Source organism: Meleagris gallopavo, chromosome 15 (genome assembly GCF_000146605.3).
Source record: "Meleagris gallopavo isolate NT-WF06-2002-E0010 breed Aviagen turkey brand Nicholas breeding stock chromosome 15, Turkey_5.1, whole genome shotgun sequence".
Classification (NCBI taxonomy): Eukaryota; Metazoa; Chordata; class Aves; order Galliformes; family Phasianidae; genus Meleagris; species Meleagris gallopavo.
Genome location: NC_015025.2, coordinates 2554792 through 2575514, shown reverse-complemented (window position 1 = coordinate 2575514; position 20723 = coordinate 2554792). Strand labels below are relative to the sequence as shown.

The following is a 20723-nucleotide window of genomic DNA, read 5'->3' as shown; positions in this document are numbered from 1 at the left end:
AAAAAAAAAAAAAAGTTAAAATAACAGTACAATGAGAATCTCAGTATAACCTTAAATGTAGCTTGTTATGACTACCAATTAGTCTTAGACCTCATTTTAAAATATTACAGGCTTAAATTAACATTTTATTGTTATTGCTACTTTAAATATATTAATACAGGAAGTACTTTTAAACTTAATGCACTGTATTCGAGCATGGTTTTAATTTGCATTATTCATTAGTATGGTATATTGAATAATCAGAAGCATTTTCTAAGCGTTGTGCAAGTGTTCTCTCTATCAAAGTTGTGGAAATCTTGTTTGTTGAAAGAGTCTTAGTGGTTTTTATTAAAAAAAAAAAGTATTTGAGCAAGGCATTTAAACTAATGAATCAAAATCAGATATGTGGTCATTATTGGCTGATTATTACTCCATCTGCTCTGTGCTAACGTGAAAATCAATTACTGTGTCTCTTTCCCACTGACAGCGTATGTTGATCGGGCTGGCAAGAGATCTTCGAGGGATTGCCTTTGCACTAAACACAAAGACCAGCTACACCATGCTGTTTGACTGGATGTATCCTTATTACACTATGACAATACCAGCTCTGTGCACAGAGGGATACCAGGCCCCTTGCATTAGTTTAATAGTATGGCACAGTGGGGAAGAGGAAACAAAGCTAAATGAACTAATGTGTAATCAGCTAAAATTACAGCACAATGGCAACCATGCAGTTAACTGGGAAAGACCACAGAGAGGTCACTTTTTGTTATGTCACACTGCTAATCTGGAAAACGTATCCAAATGGTTTCTGTCCCTGCTTAAATCCAGAATGTTTTTGTAAAGAGAAAGCTGTGTCTTAAAGCACAACGTACCTGTGGTTGTTTTAACATCAAAAGTGCTTACAAAAAAATCCTGTACAAGTGCAATCTGGGGGGATTTCTCTCTGGTATGAATCATGTCTTTAATTTAGTCAGTTACTGTCTATTTATGTCAACTCTATTAATATCACAACACCTGCAGTCTTTCTGGTCAGAAGAAAATGGACTTCTGAAACCAAAATCCAAATGTTTAGGCTGCAGCTTTCTTTGATAAATAATGATAATGCAGCTCTATTTGCTTTCAGTATTGCACGTATTTTTGTACCAACAAATATGATAATTCTCGTGGGTGTTTTCTGAATACTTGGAGAAATGTTTTGTATTTTCATAAATACAGTAGCCATAATTCTTTGTAGGCACAGTCATATTAGTAAAAAAATACTGCAAAATGTAGTGAAGCAACTGCAGCTATTGGCTTTATAATTTAAATCTCAAAGCTGTGCGAGTTAATTATGTTTATTCTATGAACAGAAAAAATAATGCTCAAGTATAGCTGCATGTTTTATTAGAAATGAAGCTTCTAAAAATATTTCAGTTAAATACTGAACATTTTCTGTTTGCTAATCTTTTTTTTTTTTTGTTAAAGGAAAAAGAATGCATTATCAGAAATGGTGACAAGGACATTATCCTGAAAGGATGACAGGCTGTAGAACTGAGCCTGATATGATCTGATAAACATCCTTGTGTAGTGGGCAGAAGGATTGTGATGACCATTCAGATAAGCCCTATTTAAGACCTTAACAAGCTAGCAATGATTCTGTCCATGTGCAGGCTCTGCTTGCATGACACAGCTTGCAGGAAAAAAAAAATCCAAAAACAGAAGGCAATATAATCTTTTTTTTTTTTTCCTTTAAAAATCAATGGAAAGCATCACTTAATTTCAGATTTAGAGGACTGGGGAGAAAAAAAAACAACAAACCACTGAAGCCAGTCTGTGAATTAGCATCTCATTTTCTAGTGAGCGCCATTGGGGTACGTTTAACTTCATTAGTACTGCTTGTGCTTATGTTACTCTAAAACTTAATAATACAGTCTGGAGGATGTGTAAAAGTAGATCAGTATTGTTTCAATTCCAGATTCATTTTACTTTGTTTTTCCTGGTACGGCACAAGTTTCACACTGCTCTGTGCTAAACTGGAGAGCTCCAGCTATAGAGAGAGGGAGAGGAGAGACTTATCTCCTCTGCATTTGAGAGAAATGGATTCATCCATGGAGGAGGTTTTTTTCTGCAAGGATTCAGGATACGTAGCCCTCGGGATCCTTTCCTGTATGAATTAAAAATATATGTATTAATTTCATTTTATAAATTAAGTTCATTTCAGATAAACAAAACCAGCCTTAAACTTTTGGATTTCGTGAATCTATATGAGGCGTATAGATAGACTAAAATGAGTCTTTGTGGCATTTGAAGCTTAAGCTTTCCCAGGTACCTTTCCCTTGCACAAGTTCAGGATATCTTTCCTTACCACCTTTGGCCATAAAGGATAGCTGTGTGCTTCTGAGCAGTGGCTTTCACCTCGTTTGGCTGAGTCCAGTTTCATCCAGGTGTCGATCCAAAGCATTATAGCAGAATAAGTTGCTGTTATCTCAGCTCCTATGTGCTGTAAAAGCAGCAGAAAGAGAAACTGCAAAGAGAAGGGAGGGTCAGCATCTGATTGTATCGTGTTATGTTTAAATATCTTTTGATTAGTATATTTCTTGTTTCAAATACAGTGTCAGGAAATTTAAAATTGACTTAAATTCTAAAGGCAGACTGTTTTTCAAAACAGATTTTAATTCTGTATTATTTGAAGCTTTAGTCTTTTAATATTAAAAACTGCAGGTACAGGATATCATGCAAAATACATTTTATTTACTTGCATTTGTTCAGTCAATAAATAACAAGGATAGGCAAGAAATAAGTGTGAGCTTTTAATACCGTGAGATCGTTCTGTACTGAAGAAGCACAGAAGCAGTTCCTTATGAATCACTAACAGCAGAATTTTCCAAGGAAATATTTTGGGTCTAATCCCTCTGTTACCAAATGAACACTCGTAGTGTTCGCTCAGGTGAGAGATTCCTCTTTTTTTTTTTTTCTGATCCAAGCGTTTAGGATTTAACTTTTGTCCAGTAGATGGCAAAAATGAGCAAAAATAATTCCTTTCAAGTCCTTTCAGTCTCGAGGGGAGCAGGGAGGGGGGAGTGACACCCCTGTATCCTCTATTTTACCATTATGATAGAGTTATTAGGATCGTGGTTTAGAGGTGAATTGTCAGGTATGCTCAAGCTGCTCTAGGTTGCCAGATAGGGCTGTTATGTAGCAGACTTGCTTATACTAATTGAGTTTCTGTAGCAAATCAGGCTCCTTGGAAAAAGGCCAAAGGCTTTTCATAATTGTATTGACAAGAAAATGAATATGATAAATGGTGTTCATTCAGCTGAGACAAGATTTATAGTTTTCCTCTGGCAAGGGACGAAAAGAAAATACTTACAATAATAGTGAAATTTGTTTTAAAGTTGTATTAGGTGATCTCTCAAAAAAACTGGATTAAAATATTTCAAAATATTTTAAGCGGTTTTAGGTGTTACGTGTAGAATCTTCCTGAAGAATTCCAGTAATGAAAGGTCACAGAACCACAGAATGGCTTATGCTGGAAGAGACAGTAGAGATCATCGAGCTCCAGTGCCTGCTGTGGGCAGGGCTGTCCCCCAGTAGATCAGGCTGCCCAGGAGATGAAGGAAAACATCACACAAACCAGCAAAGAGAATTAAAAAAACCTGGATATGAAAGTCATTTATTCTCCCCCAAACACTGATATGTCAAGCTGTCAGTGATTCCAGTACCGCAGCTTGGAAAGTTCTTGTCTTTCATAATTGCAACATGTGGGTGCTGTAATTTGTAGGCCAGTCTTGAACTTGAACATACAGCTGTTCAGGCCTCAAGAAATGGGAGTTATTTGAAAATAATCAAAGTCAGGTTTTCTTAATGGTGATCATGATTGTCTTCATGTGTTTCATTCTGTTTCTTGCTTCAAGACTGCCTGGACAAGATTTTGAATGTTTAATATGTTTCTTCCTACTAATATGGGACTGTAGTCTCAGGTCCTTGGTCCTGCACTCAGATAAATCCATGGTGATTTGGTTCTGAGTTGAGGGTGATATCCACTTTTTTGTGGATTGTTCCAATAAAGATGGGGATATCTATACAGAGAGAGGTACGTAGCCATTAAGTTGATGGAAATGGTCAGTCCTGGAGGAGTTTCATCTAGGTGTCCTTTAGGGGATGTGGTTGACCTTGGATGAGGTATGCTTCTCTAGGTCTTTTCACCAAATCTTTTTACCAAATTGTCATTGTTACATATTTATCCAAATCTGTTCGATTGTTGAACAAAATAAAGGCATTTACAGCCCAAAGTTGGCCTCTTCGAAAGTATTTTTTTTAAAGAACTGAAATTTTAGGTTTATATGTTTTAAGGATTCAGAATTTGAAAGAGACCACTAAGCCTACTGTAGAGATGAAGGTTTTCTAAACACACTTTCCCATGAAACAAGGCTATACACGATCCATAATCTGTGTGCAATAGGTGCTGCTGCCAATAGCACTGATTGAAACCTTAGCATTATTTCTTGCAGTTTGCATTATTTTCAGCTTGAACAATAAAGCTGGTAAGGTTACGTTTGTGAATTAGCCAGATTCCTTGAAGTTTGTGGTTAAAACACTTAAACATAACGTTGTCTTTAAAATGAATTTCTTCTACTTTATTGTTGTTATTTGTTTGTTTGTTTTTTAATAGCAAATTGCTGAAGCCTTTCTGTTGACCCTAGCATTTACAAAATGCACTTATGGTTTCCAGACTTTCCTTGACAATTAATGTGAGCTTAATGCTTGGGATAGTTAATCATATTGGATGTGTTAGCAGCCTGTGATAAATACTGCTCACTCATATTTTCATTGTAGGATTTGGCTGTCAGGTTACTCTGTTTTCTGTTTCCTACCCCACAAAATTCCAAAATGGGGATTTGCAGCCTTTTACCACCTTCCTTTTGTGTACGTGGGCAGGCTGAAGAGGAAGTTTGGCTTTGGAGATGAATCGCTCAGTTCATTCTGTACCCTGTGTGACACCACTTGCTTTGTTTCAAGTATACTGACCATCCTATGGTAGAGAGTGAGCTCACTGTAAGTCCATCACAGGAAACGATGGAACTGGCTTTGGTGAAATTACAAGGCTGTGAGGTGATGTGGGTCATCTATGCCCTCTGAGAATATTTTAGGCAACTAGGATTTGGATTTAAATCCATATTACTGAGTAATTCTCCTTGGTCCATTTAGCTCCAGTTTGATTTAAGATGTAAAGAACCCTCTAAAGGAGGGCAGCAAGGTATATTCCACATCACCCTTTTCTGCTATATAGAGTTTGTGCCTGCAGTGCCTCGAGCAGCTGGCAGCAAAAAGGCACAAGTCTTTAGGAGCCTCAGACAGACAGCAGCAGCCAGAATGCCTTCCATCTGTCTGCACAGTGCTGTCATTCATCAGCTGTGCCATGTGTGACGGCTTGGCCTGCTCCAGAAGAGCTGAGACATGACTGTGTCTACATATCCAGGAAGCATGTCAACCTTCATGCATTTCAGGCTTTTATTTCACGATCCAGCCATTGAGTGCTTGGCTGTATGTGGCTTCATAAGATTCGCAGTGGTTGCCTTTGTGGTCTGAATGGGCAGTAGTGTTTTCCTAAGAGCAGTCACTATTTCTAGTGCTGTTAAATAAAGCAGAATTATATGACATGAAACAAAGTTAAAAATAAGTTTAGTTTTAAATAAAGTCATTAACTCTGTTGGCTAGATCATATCTTAATAGCAAATTGCATACACTGCATTCTTATCCAAACAAACTCTTTTATTCAGCAAAGTTGGGAAAAGTAGGGGTCAGCTATGTATCAAATCATTGCATCAAATGTTTGGGTACAGGCAGAAACTCATTATATTTTTGAGTTGCATTGCAGAATCTACTAATCTTGCTTTCTTCTGTATCGCATTCTTTCCAAGCCTTCCAAGCCAAGTTAAAAGAACCGATACCTCTTGGGTACCCATGAGCAAACAGCACTTCTGGGGCAGCTCCTCACTGATCTCCACACAATTTATCTGAGTTCTCTTCTTGAATACTCTGGAAACAAGCATCATACAATGCGATTATTCCCAACCATCTCAGAGCAAATCCGATATATATGAGGTGGCGCTGAAACTGTGGCCCCTGGGATTTGCTAGTTTGTAAATCTTATTCTAGAGAGTAGGTCAGGTCTAGATACACAGACAGCATGGACAGATATTCTCCCTGTCAGAATGAGGTGCCAGAGTCTGTATCTGGCCCTCCCCCCCACTTGATGGTATGCTTTGGATAGAGGGAAGTTTTATAGGATGTCACTTTGTCAGTACAATCTTTAACTAATTCTGATGAAGATACCCTACATACATTTCTGTTCTGCAAAAAGCTACTGAACTGTGGTACCAGGAACCTGCGTGTGCAACACCTGTATTGAAACTGATGGCAGAATTCATGCAAAACAGGTAAGAATCCCGTGGAAATTAGCTAAGTGATGAATATTGCAGTGGTGTGCTTTCTGTCTTTCTGGCTTTGTCTTTAACATTGCTACTTCTGTAGATTTGGGAACAACATTCACAAACAAAATTCAGCTTTCAGTGTTGTTGTTTTACCATCAGGAACATACAAGAACTTGCTGCAATTTTATATTAAAAGGTAGTGCAATAGTATGCTTTAACTAGTGATAAATATTGACTTCAGAATTAAATATCTGAAAATAGTCTCCTGTCAAGGTTTGCTGCAGGCTGAATTGTTGCCTTAAGCCAAGCAGTGTACGTATGTGCCTCTAAAACTGCAACTCCCTGACAGTTGTTTGCTTTTTTTTTTTTCCTTAGTTCAGAATAGGAAAGAATATTATCCAATACAGCGTTATTTATAATCAGCTTGTAGGTAGCTTGTCCCACATCCAAATTCTTCTCCGTGGGCTCCCTGAAAAGGCCTCAGAACAATTCCAGTAGGTGATATCAACGCTCTGCATTGCAGGTGTTAGAATGAAGTTTCTCTTTTACCACTGGTAACAGAACAATTTATTTTGGGGATGTTACAGTTGGAAATATTTAGTGCATTGCCCAAAGGAAAAAATGAATTTGAAATGAAAAATGGATAGTTAGTATCTCTGTGCTGGTTATCTTCATGGCCAAAGTAATTGGGGTTCTCAGCAGAACAGGATGTGTTCACATCGCTTTTTATCCAGTCTTGCAAGTAAATCGTACAGGGAGAAAAGTTGCAGTATTTCAAGTTGGAAGAAATAGTTGGTGGAATGGGGAGGTAGGAAGTTAGTGCCTCAAATTGGTGAAGCACTCACGGTGCGCGTGATGTGTGCTGAAGGCCTGGAGGAGAGCTCTTGGTTCCTGTGTGTGTGGACTGGCCTGCTGTGGCTTCCTCTTTGGTTTGTGTGGGTTAATTATGTCTTTTATCCCAGTGCGGGTGTAGTAATGGCTGGAAAGGTTTAACCTATCGTTACTGACAATGCAGTGCACAAGCGGTGTACTCTAATAGTGCTGCAACTCATTCCAAGGAGAGATTGTTAAAACATAAACACAGAACTCTAATAATAGCAAACTGAAGCAAAGAGGAACTGGAACAATAAATCTTATGCAAAAAATGACTACTTTCCATATTCATGTTGTTCTTCTGCCTATTGGTATTCAGAAAATCTGCCTTGTTCCCTTTAGAAAACATCATCTGGGATGGAGGTTTTCATGAGTTGTGTAGTGCATTAGTTTTTACAGGTTAGAATGCATTATACAATATACTCTGACATGGTTAAAATGTGTAACAGAGTATCAGATTTTGCATTATGCCACTCAGACGTTGAGAAGATGTGCTCTTTTTGTTCTTGCCTCTGTGAGCCATTATCATTTTGAGCATGTGGAATCCACAAATATTTTATATGTGGCACGTTTTGTTTATTGGTAAATACTCAGACTTACTCCACAATTTGAAGCAAGGGACGCTGCAGGTAGGGGCTCAGAAAACAAAAAGTTGGACTTATAGCAGTGAAAGACAGCTGTCTCTGCTGTGCAGTGAAAGATTGCTGTCTCTGTGATAGGGGTCTTACAGTCCACATACCACCAAAAGCAGACTAACAAATGGGTTCAGCCAGGGGTGATCTGTTTTACATCTCGTAGTGATAGCTCCTTTCCTGCTCAGGACAATCCAATAGTAAAGGTCAGGTTTTTGCTAAGGTTACTCAGAAACTTAAGATCTGTGTTGAAAATCAATTTTTAAGTTCTAAATGGCTCTCACTTAGGCATAAACTGGAAGTTAAAATTCTGTATCACAGAGAGAATAGACAAATACAGCAAAAACTTTGGCAATAACTCTGCTGTATTTCCAGCTTGGGGACCACATGATTTGTGTTGGCTTTGCTGAAGTGTTTGCATCAGGAGAGAGAGCGTGGTTCCGTCTTCTTAAGGTCTGACTGTTCATAGAATGCATGTGTTGCAATTTACACTCACAGAACTGGCTTTTGATTGCCATGAATTTTATGTGGCAGAATAACCAGTGGGGATTGGCTGATTTTAGGAACAAGCAAGGGTAAAAGTTATCCCAACTAGTTGGACTATGGGAACTCTGCATCATTCTTCTGAGCTGTATGCAGGCACAAGGTGTTCACGGGTCACCGTGAAGGGAAGTATGTGTTGTCTTGTCACCATTTCTGGTTAAAATTGTTTAATCTTTTGTCATGATTGTGTCTTAAACAACCATATTTAGCTATCTAGAGTGCACGTCACTGGAGGGAAAGCTAGAATTTATTGAGTAAATGTACTGTGTAATCAGCAAATATGTTTTTTCTCTTTTATGGAAGGAGTCCCTTGCAGTGTTCTGTTTTGATGACCATCTGAGCACTTTTTTGCTGTTATTTTTTTCAGGTCACGACGTTTAAATTTTGATGGATCATCTCCAAATGGAATTCTTCTCTTCAGAGAAGCTAGTGAAATGATTTGTACATACAGTAGGTATTCATTAAAAGTTCATCTGCAGCGTCATTCTTTGCCTGTCTCGTGATGTAAAAATCCTGTTAGTTCCTATCCCTGGCCACTGCTGAGTTTTAGAGGACAAAGCAGGACTGTCATGTACTACCACCGGTCTCAGCCCTTTGTGAGCTGCAGAGCTTACTGGCAGACCTTTGGAGCCCCTTTCTTTCATAGATGAGGATGCGTTCATGTAGCATTGTTGCTTGTATCACTTTAACTCCTCTTTTAGCAACTGTAAATGGATTTCAGCAAAGATAGGAATACTCGTGAGGTGTTTGATCTCGGCTACTGATTGATAGGTGTGGGTTGATTTTGTATATTCAAATTATATTCCAGCAGCTCCAAGACATAATAGGAGCATAACAGCTTTACCCTAGAGCGCTGTTACAACTGTTCGTAATAAGTTGCTTCATTTTACTGTTCCCACTCAGGTATTCAATTGCAACAGGTCTGTGACACCGACTGTTTGTAATAGACTCTAGCTAACTTTGTAGCTTAAAATTTCACTTCCTAAATATTTTGAAAGGAACATTACCATATTTTTGTTGATTTGTGGTTTGTGTATGAGGAAATAGCCATAAATGTCCTGCTACTTTTCAAGAAAGAAAACTGGTACATCAAATATGCTTTCATTCAGGCTGCATTTTAGGTCTGGAAATTGTGTTTGTTACGTGGCTGCTTATAAAAAAACCCTTTGGGTGTAATCTGCTTTTGAACTGCAGGGTATGGGAACAGTATATGCAGAATGCATTTATGTAGGACAGAAGAAAATTATCCATATAGCTCTCACTCCTTGCCAAAACATTTCTCTGTTTTCTGTTTCAAATACACCACGTTCTAAGCTGGCACAAACCTTTTATCTATATTGTGAGGTACATTTGTGACAATGATTAAAACAAAAAAAATTAGGTTTTCCTTGTATGGGAAGACAAGAGGTAAACTTTCAGCTTTTACTATAAAGTTTCTATTAGCTTTATACATAGTTTGCATTTAATGACTGGAAATTTTCTTTTGATGGTATAAAGAAATGCAGATGTAATCTTGAGCTTCAAGCTCACTTGTCTGCAGTACTTGACCCCACTGCCGTTATATTTTCTTTTGTTCTTTTAATTGCAATCAGCCTTTATCATCATTTCTGCTCTTATTGAAAAGATACCAAATGATTGTTCATCCAGTTATCTTAGCAGTGGGCCTCCAGTCTATGATCCTTGCTTAGTCAGCCACAAGGCCTCAATCTTCTTCATTCTTAACTCAGGTCTACAAAACGCTCTATTAAGAAACCTTTTGCTTTCAGATGCAAAATGTGTGTGTGTGAAACTCATGAAGTTCTCAGTCCTAAAGGATTGGCAGTTCTTGTGCACAGGGACCAGACAGCATCTTCTGGCTCATGCTAGAATTTAATTGGACATTGTATAAGAAAATTTCAGGACAGTGCAGACTTAAGATGTAAATGAAGCAGTGGAGCCACAGAGCGTGCTGAAGGCTGTGTCCAAACACCTGTTGCTCTCTTAGTTAGATGTTGGTTCTTGTGGAAAGTCGTGAGGGATGTGTGGCATCAGTTTGGAGCTGTGTGTTATAGGAAGACCTGAAGTGACAGTGTAAGGGCTTTATTCCACAATTTCCTTCCTTCTCCTCCATAACTGTTTTACGATGGAAAAATGTTGTTTTACTCAATGCAGATTGCAGTAGCAAAAGGAGGAGTGCTCTTAATTTCCTTCAAAATAAAAATTTTAAACTACCTGTCAACTAAACTAAAAGGAGGAAAGATATGGAGATGGGAGAAAAGCCTCTACTCAACGTTTGTGTGTATGTAATTATACAATATTTTTTTCTGTTTTGCTTTTAAAACACATTCATATTCTCATCAGAGTCAGGGTCACAGCAGTATCTTTCCAATGCTTAGAGATACTTAGAGAAATTGTTCACGTTTTCTCTTCTTTGAGTGATTGTCAACATTGATTCCAGGATTAGACTCACTGCAAAATGAACATGAAAGAGCCCCCAGCGCAGTCAGCTGAAGCAGCCTCTGAAAGCAGTGATTTCCAATAATCCAGCTGGCTCTGTGCTGGCACAGATGGGCAGCACTGGCCTGACGGCCGCCTCGGCTCAGCTGTGGGCCCTGCAATAAGCGTCCTAGATTAGCGATATTTCAGAATGCTGCAGTTCTTTCTGAAGTGGTCACTGGTTTACACTCTGGGGGGGTTTTACTGCCCACTGTAAGTATTTCAAGAGATCCTGTAATTAATCACCTTGGAATGATTGCTGTTAACATTTTTAGCCTTTATCGCCAGTTAGCAGTTGATGAGATTTCTGTTCCAGTGGAAAGAATGGACGGAACTCTTTTGGAAATGTGTTGTGAGGGTTCATTAATGTGGTTAGGTCCCTATAAAAATAATGATACTGAGTGAGTTTTGGTTCGTTTGAAATGTCTTTCTGAATACCTTAAAATCTATGCTGTTTTTAAGGAAAACTAATACTGTATGGCTTTTTTTGAATCGATATTTCTACTTTAAGCATATGTAATCTTTGGAGACATGCTGGGAAAGATGACCATGCAAACCCAGTGATGATCATGAAGTTCAGCACAGAGTTCTTGAGCAGTATTTGCAGTGTCCTGTTCTGAACAGCTTTGTGATTCTGCTGTATCATAAGTGTGAGAAACTTAACATTTTGGAAGAGATGGTTGAGATTCTCACCTTCAGCATGATTTTATGGCTAAAGCATTAGGGAACAAATAGAAGATGGACGGCGGATTTCAAGAAATAACATTTACAAGCATTTGCTCTTTATCTTATCGAGTCAGCCAGCCCTGCTGTATGTGCCTGCAGCTTACAGGGAGCTCCTCAAAGCTGATCAAAAAAACTTTTGAAACTCGGGGTGGATTTCATTGTAATCCAAAGTGTAATAATTGCCTTTTTAAACTAAGAGAAGCATAGAGTGATGAGATGAGACGGGGCAAAACAGAAGTAAACATTTCTTTCTTCATGGTGTCCTTGTGGGCAAGTCCTTCCTTTCTGTCAGTCTCACTCTCAGTTCACCCACTGATGCAGTGGGTTCCCATACAGTGTGCCCAGCTCCTGTCGTCCTTGAGAAGTTTCTCCTGTCACTGGAAGGCCAGCTGTGCTTCTCTTGGCAATCCCAGCCTGAACACCAGGCTCACTACCCCTCACCTCTGCTTGCTCTGCCCTGGATGCTGAGCGGTTTTGGATAACGCACAGATCCTTTGCAAAGACAGTTTGCTTTATGTGATGGGAATCATCTTAAATTTACATATGCCTTTGTTCTGTGTAAACGCTGGGCTGTTGTTTCAATGGGAATAACTTTTCTAACCAAACAGCTGGTAAACTTGTGTGTCGCTTTCTGTCCATCTGAAATTCTTCCAAAGCTTGTTAATGTCCATTTATGTACAGCTGGCACCTCCATTTACTGTTCTATAAGATCTGCGCCAGGCTGAAATAAAGGTGGGGAAAAAGTTAGCGCTGTGGTGTTAGGGGGTGCATGAATGGATATTAGTAGAGGTGCTGAAATCTTCTTACATCTCTTGACAAAAACAGAACGTGTTTTTCTTTTAGGCTTGTGTGTATCATTTCACGTTTTTGAGTGAAAAGCAGGAAAAAAAAGTCCCAAACAACTGTTTTTAAAATACTTTCAGCAATGGCAGTTGTCATTGAACAAAATTTTAAAATGTCTTTGTGCTTTTGAAAATTAGCACCTCAGCAAGTGCGTGGTTGTGCTTAGCAGGTCTGGCTTTGTGATTAGGGCTGCTGATTTATCCAGTAATGACACCGTGCTGAGGGCAGTTCTGACTAAGAGGTCCTTACAAATGCTATATGTTCCAAAGATGTAAACTCTGGCATACGATGCGAAAGGCACTTAGATGGTCAATTATCCTTGTTAGGATCTTGTCCATTATGGCTCGAGACTGAGTGATACAGTGATGTGAAATAAACAGCTGAGAGAAGAAAATTGAAAGGAGATTGAATAGTATGGTCCACCTTTCTTCATTGCCAGTATATCTCACTTTTAATTCTGTATATGCAAGTCTCCTCACTGTGTTTTTGAACTCCCAATTGTATAGGAATTATGTTTCAGCACGTCCTGGGACCATCTATTTTTGTTTTGTGGCTTCTTTACATTTTAGTAAACCTCTTCCCTTTCATTATAGAAGACTGACATAAAAATAATATTTTCAATATGCTGTTTTTATTTATCTACATTCTGTCATGATATACTTTGATGTAAGTTTTTAATTTTGCTTCAGCTTTCAGCTGTTGTAGCAGTTACTGCTCAGGGTCAGCGATGAGGTTAGCCACAGTAGCACAAAACAATTTCCTGTTCTCACAGCCCAGGTAGCATTTGGATGTGGATTAAATTTTACCACATTTTCCAGTAGCCAGACACAATTATTTCTAATGAGCTTTAAATTGCTTCTAGAGCACGTATTTCAAAACTTAGTGTGGTGATCCATTCAATGCTAGCAACTTCATAAGACAGCACTTCTTCTCCCGAGTTGTGGTTAAGCCGATTCTTGCAGTACTGCAGGTATTTCTAATCAGTAGATTTGCTTACAAGTGGCTTGCTCACAGTTCTCAATTGCTGTTCCTCTGTTGTCCTCTCTCCTGCAATGCTGCTTCCATAATATATTGTTCTTCATTACTGACTCAGATTTCATCATCTTTTTCTTTTGGCAAATTTATCTTGGCATTATTCATGCTGCTTGTGCTGTTTTGAGAGGTTTTAATGCATGTTTTGTTGTTCTGGAGGCTTTAAAAATTAGTTTTTGAAGTTTGCTCTCATCTTTATGATTCATGTTTTCCTTTTGTTTCCTATATATGGCCACTTTGCCATCCTGCCCTAGCATTCTGAACACGTGGAAGGCATGCATTCAAAACTCATCTTTATGGGGCAGTAGTGAATAATAAAAAATATGAAAGTGAAAACGACAAGAAACATTATTTTTCCCTCTATAAATATGGTAAGTTTTCACAACCTCTGCTTAAGCTTACCGAAGTTTGTTTTTTTATAACTTAATCCAATTGACGCTTTAAAACATTATTTGGTTGCATTATTACCAATGCTGCTTATTGAACTGAATTCTAGAACATGCCCTGCTTAACGGAAACTCAGCCGTAAGGAAATCATCTCTGTATTATAGCTCCTACTGTAAAAGCAATTAAGCGAGAGCATGAAAGAGAAGCTGCCTGTCCTGACATGCTCCCACATCTAGGAGGGTTGAGGGAATGAGCTGTGCAAAGAGCTCTGGAGCATATTGCCTGTGGGATTCTGAGGCACGGCGATGTTATCTTCGGTCAGAGCATCCCGAGATGTTTTGTAGCTGGCTTTGTCTTCCTCCTATGCATGCACACACATTTTTCCTACAGCTCCTTCTTCCCAAAGTGCTGAGATGCTGACACTGCCGGCCAAACACAGACACTAATTTCCTATATACCAGTGTCACCCAGTATCTTTAAAATTCTTTTTCTAACTCCTGCAGTAATCTTGTATCATCTCTGAGCTGAAGGAGTTTATAATACTTTGTACGTAACATATTGCTGTGAAATGCAAGGCAAAAAGTTATATTAAAAATTATTATTAATTTTGAAACTTGGCCTATTTTTAAGGTTTTGCATTATTCTGTTTCTCCTACGTTAAGAATTTGGCCTAAGCTGTCTTTTTATTTGACTTTTTAATCCTCAGCAGTAACTCTGAAAGTTTCTGCAGTTTTCATTCTGACAGGAGCTGTGAATTTCAAATACCATCTAAAAATTCTTTACATCGAAGGTCATTTTTATGGTGATTTAAGTTCCTTAAATCATTTCTTATAACAGTCGTTTATGAAATTGCATTTCAGTCTTCTGCTGTGAGGATTATAAATGTCAGCAGACCCTCAGTAGCTGTTCTTGACCCGATCCCAAGTCCTTCAGTAAATTCCTTTACGTTCAGTAGTATCCGTGGTGCGTGAAAATACTCCCCTGAAGCTCCTGCTAAATGTTACGTGTAGAACATTCTTCTTTTTCATCTGGTCAGGCATAGCACCGCACTTGATATTTTTTTTTCAATAACTAATGCTAAAGCACCAGTCTGTTGCAGCACGGTGTCTACTGACTTGTAGGCTGATGGCTGGGGGCACTGGTAGCAGGGACCACAAGGTCTCTCACCTCTGCTGCTAATTTGAAATGAGCTGTTCCTACTCTTAGGCCCTTTTAAAATGAGTCCATGAACGCAGAACAGTTCTCTGTAGACTCCATTCACTTGCAAAAAACAGCTTTTAATCTTGCACTAGTCACTAATTCTTCTCAGTGTTTTCATTAGAGAGGATGGGCACTGAATTCCTCCCTGCCAGAGCTGCCTGGGGTGAGGCTGGGTTGGTGCCCTTCTAGATGGAATGTGTTGTGCTGATAAATGGATTTAAGGCTATAATCATCCCGTGATTTTTTTGCTTGTTTTTTTATGAAGTAATAAAAATGCTAGAAGATCAGCTGTGGAGTAACTCCTATAATTCATGCTCCCAAGCATGAATTCCTAAAGTTTTTTTCAACATCCTTCCTCATCATTCCATTTTTCCATCAACTTCCAATTAATTTCTATATACAGTACATAATTGCCTCCTTGACATCTCTTTCCATCTATTGTTGCATATCACGCTGAGCTCTTGAAGGAGCTAGGATTTCATGGTGCCATGGATTGATCAGCTGTGGCTCGAGGGCTGTTTCCTTGGATCGAGAACTTCGTCTGAAGTTCTGAAGTTTGGTATCTATTGGTGTTATTGAACATTTTCAGTAGCAAACTTAGGAGTGGACAAAACCAGACAAGGTATCCTACAGCACACTTACCTTTCTGACACGTTTTTGTCTTAGCAGTTGTACGCTGGTTTACGTAGTGGCTTTCAAAAATGGTGTGTGCCTGTCCTCCTCATCTCACATGCTGACTGGCTGGTTGGTTAACTGTTGCAGAATTGGAAATTCCTTAAACTTCTCATTAAGTGGACTCAGTCGTGTCAAAAAGAGGGATTATAATAATACTAATGATCTGACTGGGATGTCTTAAATGGGCACCTGTAGGACCTTTATTTTAATTGCATTCCTGATTATATATAAATAAGAAGTATTACAGTAAACATATCCAAGTACAGTAGAAGACGTTCTTTACATTTTACTGTGTTTAACTTTTTGAAGAGGAGCTTTTGGATGCAGGTCATTCTTAGTACAATGGATCTGACACCATCTCAAATGAATTTTTATCCAGTAGCAGTCATTGGAATTCAGCCTCTTCCCCTCTTGCATTATGTTCATGTCTGTAGCCTTCAGGTGCTTCTATGGTCATTTACAGTATTGAAAGCATTTTCATGCAGAAGTATTAATTGTTTTTAAATTCTGATTCTAAGTGACCATCTTTCCAAGCTAATTTCCAAGTTGATTTTCTCTTCCCTTCCCTAACTCCAGTGATGCCATTCCAACTCTTCCAAATCCTGGCTACTACTTCAAAGTAATCCCTGATTGTACTCCCAGTCCTTTAAGTCTGCACTTCTGTTAAAACCTGATGGATAAAGTGCTTTGTACTTGCTAGAGTGGTGAAGAACATTAATGTTTTAAACGGTATCGCGTGCCTTTCTCCCTGTTTGCATGAACAGCACCAAGGAGTGATACTTCAGTGTGTACTTTGCCAATTATGTGATGTAAATTTCTAATTTGCAACGATCAATAATGTTAAGAAAAAAAATTAAGGTGAAAATTAGCATGGGTAGGAAGGACAGTTGTGGAGAGACTGTTTAATATCAAGCCTAATAACTCTTAATTTGTATTAAACAATGATGTGCGACCTGAGATGGGTGATGTGTGATGCAAGTTTTTCAGCAGTATATTTCAATTGCCTGTTATAGAAGGAAAACGGGCTCCCACAAATACCTCTCTCAGATGTGTTTGGAATTGTGAGCAGGGAATGGTGCAGGTCACCTGCTGCTCCGTGTTCCAAGGTGCCAGAATGGCCATGACAGCTCGGTTAGATAGCAGGCAAATCAAGCACCTGATCTGCAGACACAGATCTGTGTATTTCTATTTGTAGGAAGTCTTTTAAAAATACCTGAGTTTGTGTTATTTTCATCCGGTTAGAATTAAAAAGAATGAACTCTTGTTGAGTACTAACAGTGAAGCCCAGGTTAGCTTCTGCACCTGCCAGGCTTACCACAGTCAGCACCAGGTGAGGCTGCTTATTCACAGGCTTTCATGGTGGAGATGAAGCACTCAATCTCAGCTTTGTTCATCCAACTCTTTTAGCTCCATTTCATTAATTACTTCTTTTTAATGCACTTTTCTCATGAAGACAAACTAAAACTGGGATGCTGTGAAAATAAGATGATGTTATGACAAGAGCCTTTAAAAAACTTGGTGATGAAAGCCTGTGAATAATCAGATTTGTACAGAGCAGTGCAGTGGGATCTGCTGCGCTGCTGCACGGTGGATCCAAAAGCCACTACTATTGCCTGGTAGTGGCAACAGCAAATATTTACAGTTAGCTGTTATTTTTACATTTTAAACATGGATTTTAATTAAAAAGTCATTCCCATCTGTGACTGGTAAAATAGAGGCTTTTGTAATGGACATATTTGTTTTCTGAGGGATGTATTTAGTGTGTGTATACATCAGCAGCCATCCCAAGAGACCATCATGGTAATGGATCAAAACCAGGCTTTGCTGCAGCGTGAGCAACTATAAAACCGTGTGTTGCAGCTCTGTTGAGATGATGAGTGCATGCTGATAGACTCAGCCACGGTCTGGGTGTAAATCAATGGCAGGAATTCCACAGTGTATATTTCAATTTTTGCATATTAATTCCCTGGTGACTTTTAAGATCTAGTCATGCTTACTGAACAGTTATTTTACTGTAAATGCAGAAACAATTTTTCCTTCCAAATAGTAATGAAAATAAAGACAAAATATGGGCTTAGTGCCATCAAAATATTGTAGATTTGCAGCTGCTTACAGAAGTTTCTTTCTTTCTTTCTTTTTATGAAAGCAGGTGATCAGATCCTGTCTCTTGGGACTTTGTCAGAAGATCAGGTTTATCCGCTGAAACTCAGGGGCGTTTCCATCTGTTACTCTGCACTCAAATCTGCCTTATGTGGAAATTATATCCGCTTTGGCTTCTTCGAGTTGTATGGGGACAACCACTTTGACAGCGTACGTCAGGCCTTTGTCAGAACGCTGCTTTCAGCATCCCTCGGCGACTTGCTAGTAAGCAATTACTCATCTTGGGAGTCTTTTTGTGAAATATGAAATAACACCACCACAGGCTTTATATTGCTATGATGAGACAGAGGGATCTACAACAGCTCACATGCATTTCTCAGTTTGATTACTTGGATTGATTTACATTGAGACATCTAAAATAGAGGGGTGATATAACTGCCATGTGAAAGGGGAGCTTTACCAGGATTTTCTTTAAACTTTTCTGGGGGGGAAAAAAAAAAGAAAAATGCTGAATTTTGTTCTTTTCCATGTTTTGTTCAGAACTGTCATTTTCTTGCTGGAAGAGACAAATTTGGGATAGCTAGAGATGGTTAATATCCAGGTTTGTGCCTATCACAAGAAGAAAATCCTTAGAACTGGAAAAGCTTCTCTCAGTGAAGACCTGTTTATTGGTTGTGTGGTGAAGTGCAGGCATTTTACACATTCCTAGCCATCCAGAAATACATGTCTTCAACACAGGTCCTTAAGAGTAAGCTTGCTCATTGTGCCAAAGAAGCAGGCGGGTGCTTTTGCCTGTGCAGAGCCTGTTACAGGAACTCACTTAAGCACAAAAAACACATCTCTGAGATAATTTGGGGGAAGTCTGTGATAAATCCCAGTGAGATTTCCTGCAGAAGGTGAGATACAAGCACCAATCCTGTCTAGCTGACACGCTGAGCAGCCTGTTACACTCCTTTTTCTAGACTGAAGGCTATGTTGAATGTCAAAGCAAGGCAATACTATCTAGAGGTTGTTTTAAATTAGTAGTTTATATCCTGTGGAAATTGGAAAAGTAGCAGTTTACCAAGGACACAAAGATATTTTTTCTATATAAATGTTCTGATTTAATGGCTAAATTACAATTTAACACATCATAAAAATATGATCTTCTGTAATTTGCTAATGTCATTAATATTAGTTAATGCAGGTGTCCATATTTATTATTAACGTACACTTCTTACATTTTCAGCAATACTGAAAACCAAGCCAGTCTTATTACCCACTTTTGGAACGTCTGACCCAAGATCACATGGATTTCATTACCAGCTTAGAGCCTTGTGTCCTGATCTATATCCTTACCTCAGTGTCTGGAGGACTCACTGCTCTAGGTAAGAGTTGTTCACGCACTGCTGAAGAAGAAATTATAGGTTGAATTACAATTGTTAGCTGTGGTTAAGGCTTATTTGCAATTTCTGAAGTAAATGGAGAGATTTCCAAAGTAGCTCATACCATATTATCACATTCTTTGTATCTTAAACAGGACAGTAAACATCAGTGGAAGGTTTTGAACATTTTAAGAATGTGTCTATTTTGGTTAACAGAGATGAGTTATTTTGAACATCTAACTTGTTGGTTACTATAGTGGTATTTTTAAAATATTTTTAATATTTAAAATATTTTTCTTAAAAACTGGAATGGCTAAAATTATTAAGGTGCCTCTGGTATTGAAAATTCATACGTTTGTTACTCAGAAGTAAAATATATTTGTCAGTACATGTACAGGAATCTGCCAGGGTTTGTTTTTATTTGCTCAACATAGCTGTTCTATTAAAAAAAATGCTTATTCTGCACTGCTGTGATATGATTGGGGAAGTTTAAAGATATCTTCGTAAGTGGAAAAAAGAAATAAGATTTTTAATTATTCAGGACTTCTTGAACGTGCTTTAGAGTGGAATCAGAGTAACAGGAGCATACTTGGAGTAACAGTAAAAATGCAGCAGTCTGATTGCAATTCATTTTATTCTCTTGCACAATTTATTGCATGTTTTTCAACCAGATGACTATCTGAATATTTGGGGTTCTGGTGGGTTTTCTTTTTTGGTAACTTAAATTCATTTGGAATATGGATGACAAGACTGGGCATTTGGGAGAAGAAAAAATACGTAGTTGAGTCCTGATGAGCTGAGAATAGCATGCATTTGTATGGTGTTTGACTGAGAAATTCTTTAAAACCCTACAGTAGTATGTATTGATTAGGGTGGTTATTAAGGGAAAAAATAGAAACGTGTAACATTAGTGTGTATGGATGTTGCTCCATAATAGCTAGCGTTTCTCATTACTGCCAAGTGTCAGTCAAGCCCCACAGGAATGCATGAATGCACTGAGACTCACAAAGCATTTGCTATGTTAAACACATTCAGCAGTTTTTGCTGCAAGAGGGAAACCACTCTTAGGAAGAAAATGGGTAGTGAATAGCTAAGCAACAGCAGTAAAGTAGTATTCAGGTCACTTTATTATATAATGCTGAAATCCATCTTCTCACAGATATTTTGAGTGCTTTGTCACCTGTAATGATGGTACAGCAGTTTATGCCTATAGGCTGGTTCTGCTGTGAGGCTGCCTGTTGATTGTTTGCAAATGGATGTGTTGTACTCAGTGTTTGTTTGACAGACAACTACAACTACCAGTTTAGTATGCCGCGTTCCTCAACCCCATTACTCCACACCACATCTCTTCCATTTGAGATATTGGATATATTCATTTTAATAATTCACTACCATACCAAGTTTACTTTAACCATCTCTTTGAAATCCAATTTGAATTCATGTAAAAGAGGAGAACATTTAAAAGCTATATAAGCTTC

General features: G+C 38.5%; 1 protein-coding gene across 1 annotated transcript in view; it reads left to right on the top strand.

The window, feature by feature from the left end:
- Nucleotides 1-20723, top strand: part of LOC100539369 (ran-binding protein 17) — a 146470-nt gene that overhangs the window by 100059 nt on the left and 25688 nt on the right. The window contains 5 exon segments of the mRNA XM_019620358.2: nucleotides 467-555; nucleotides 6294-6401; nucleotides 8811-8893; nucleotides 17931-18145; nucleotides 19110-19248. Coding sequence (XP_019475903.1) covers nucleotides 467-555; nucleotides 6294-6401; nucleotides 8811-8893; nucleotides 17931-18145; nucleotides 19110-19248 — 634 coding nt within the window.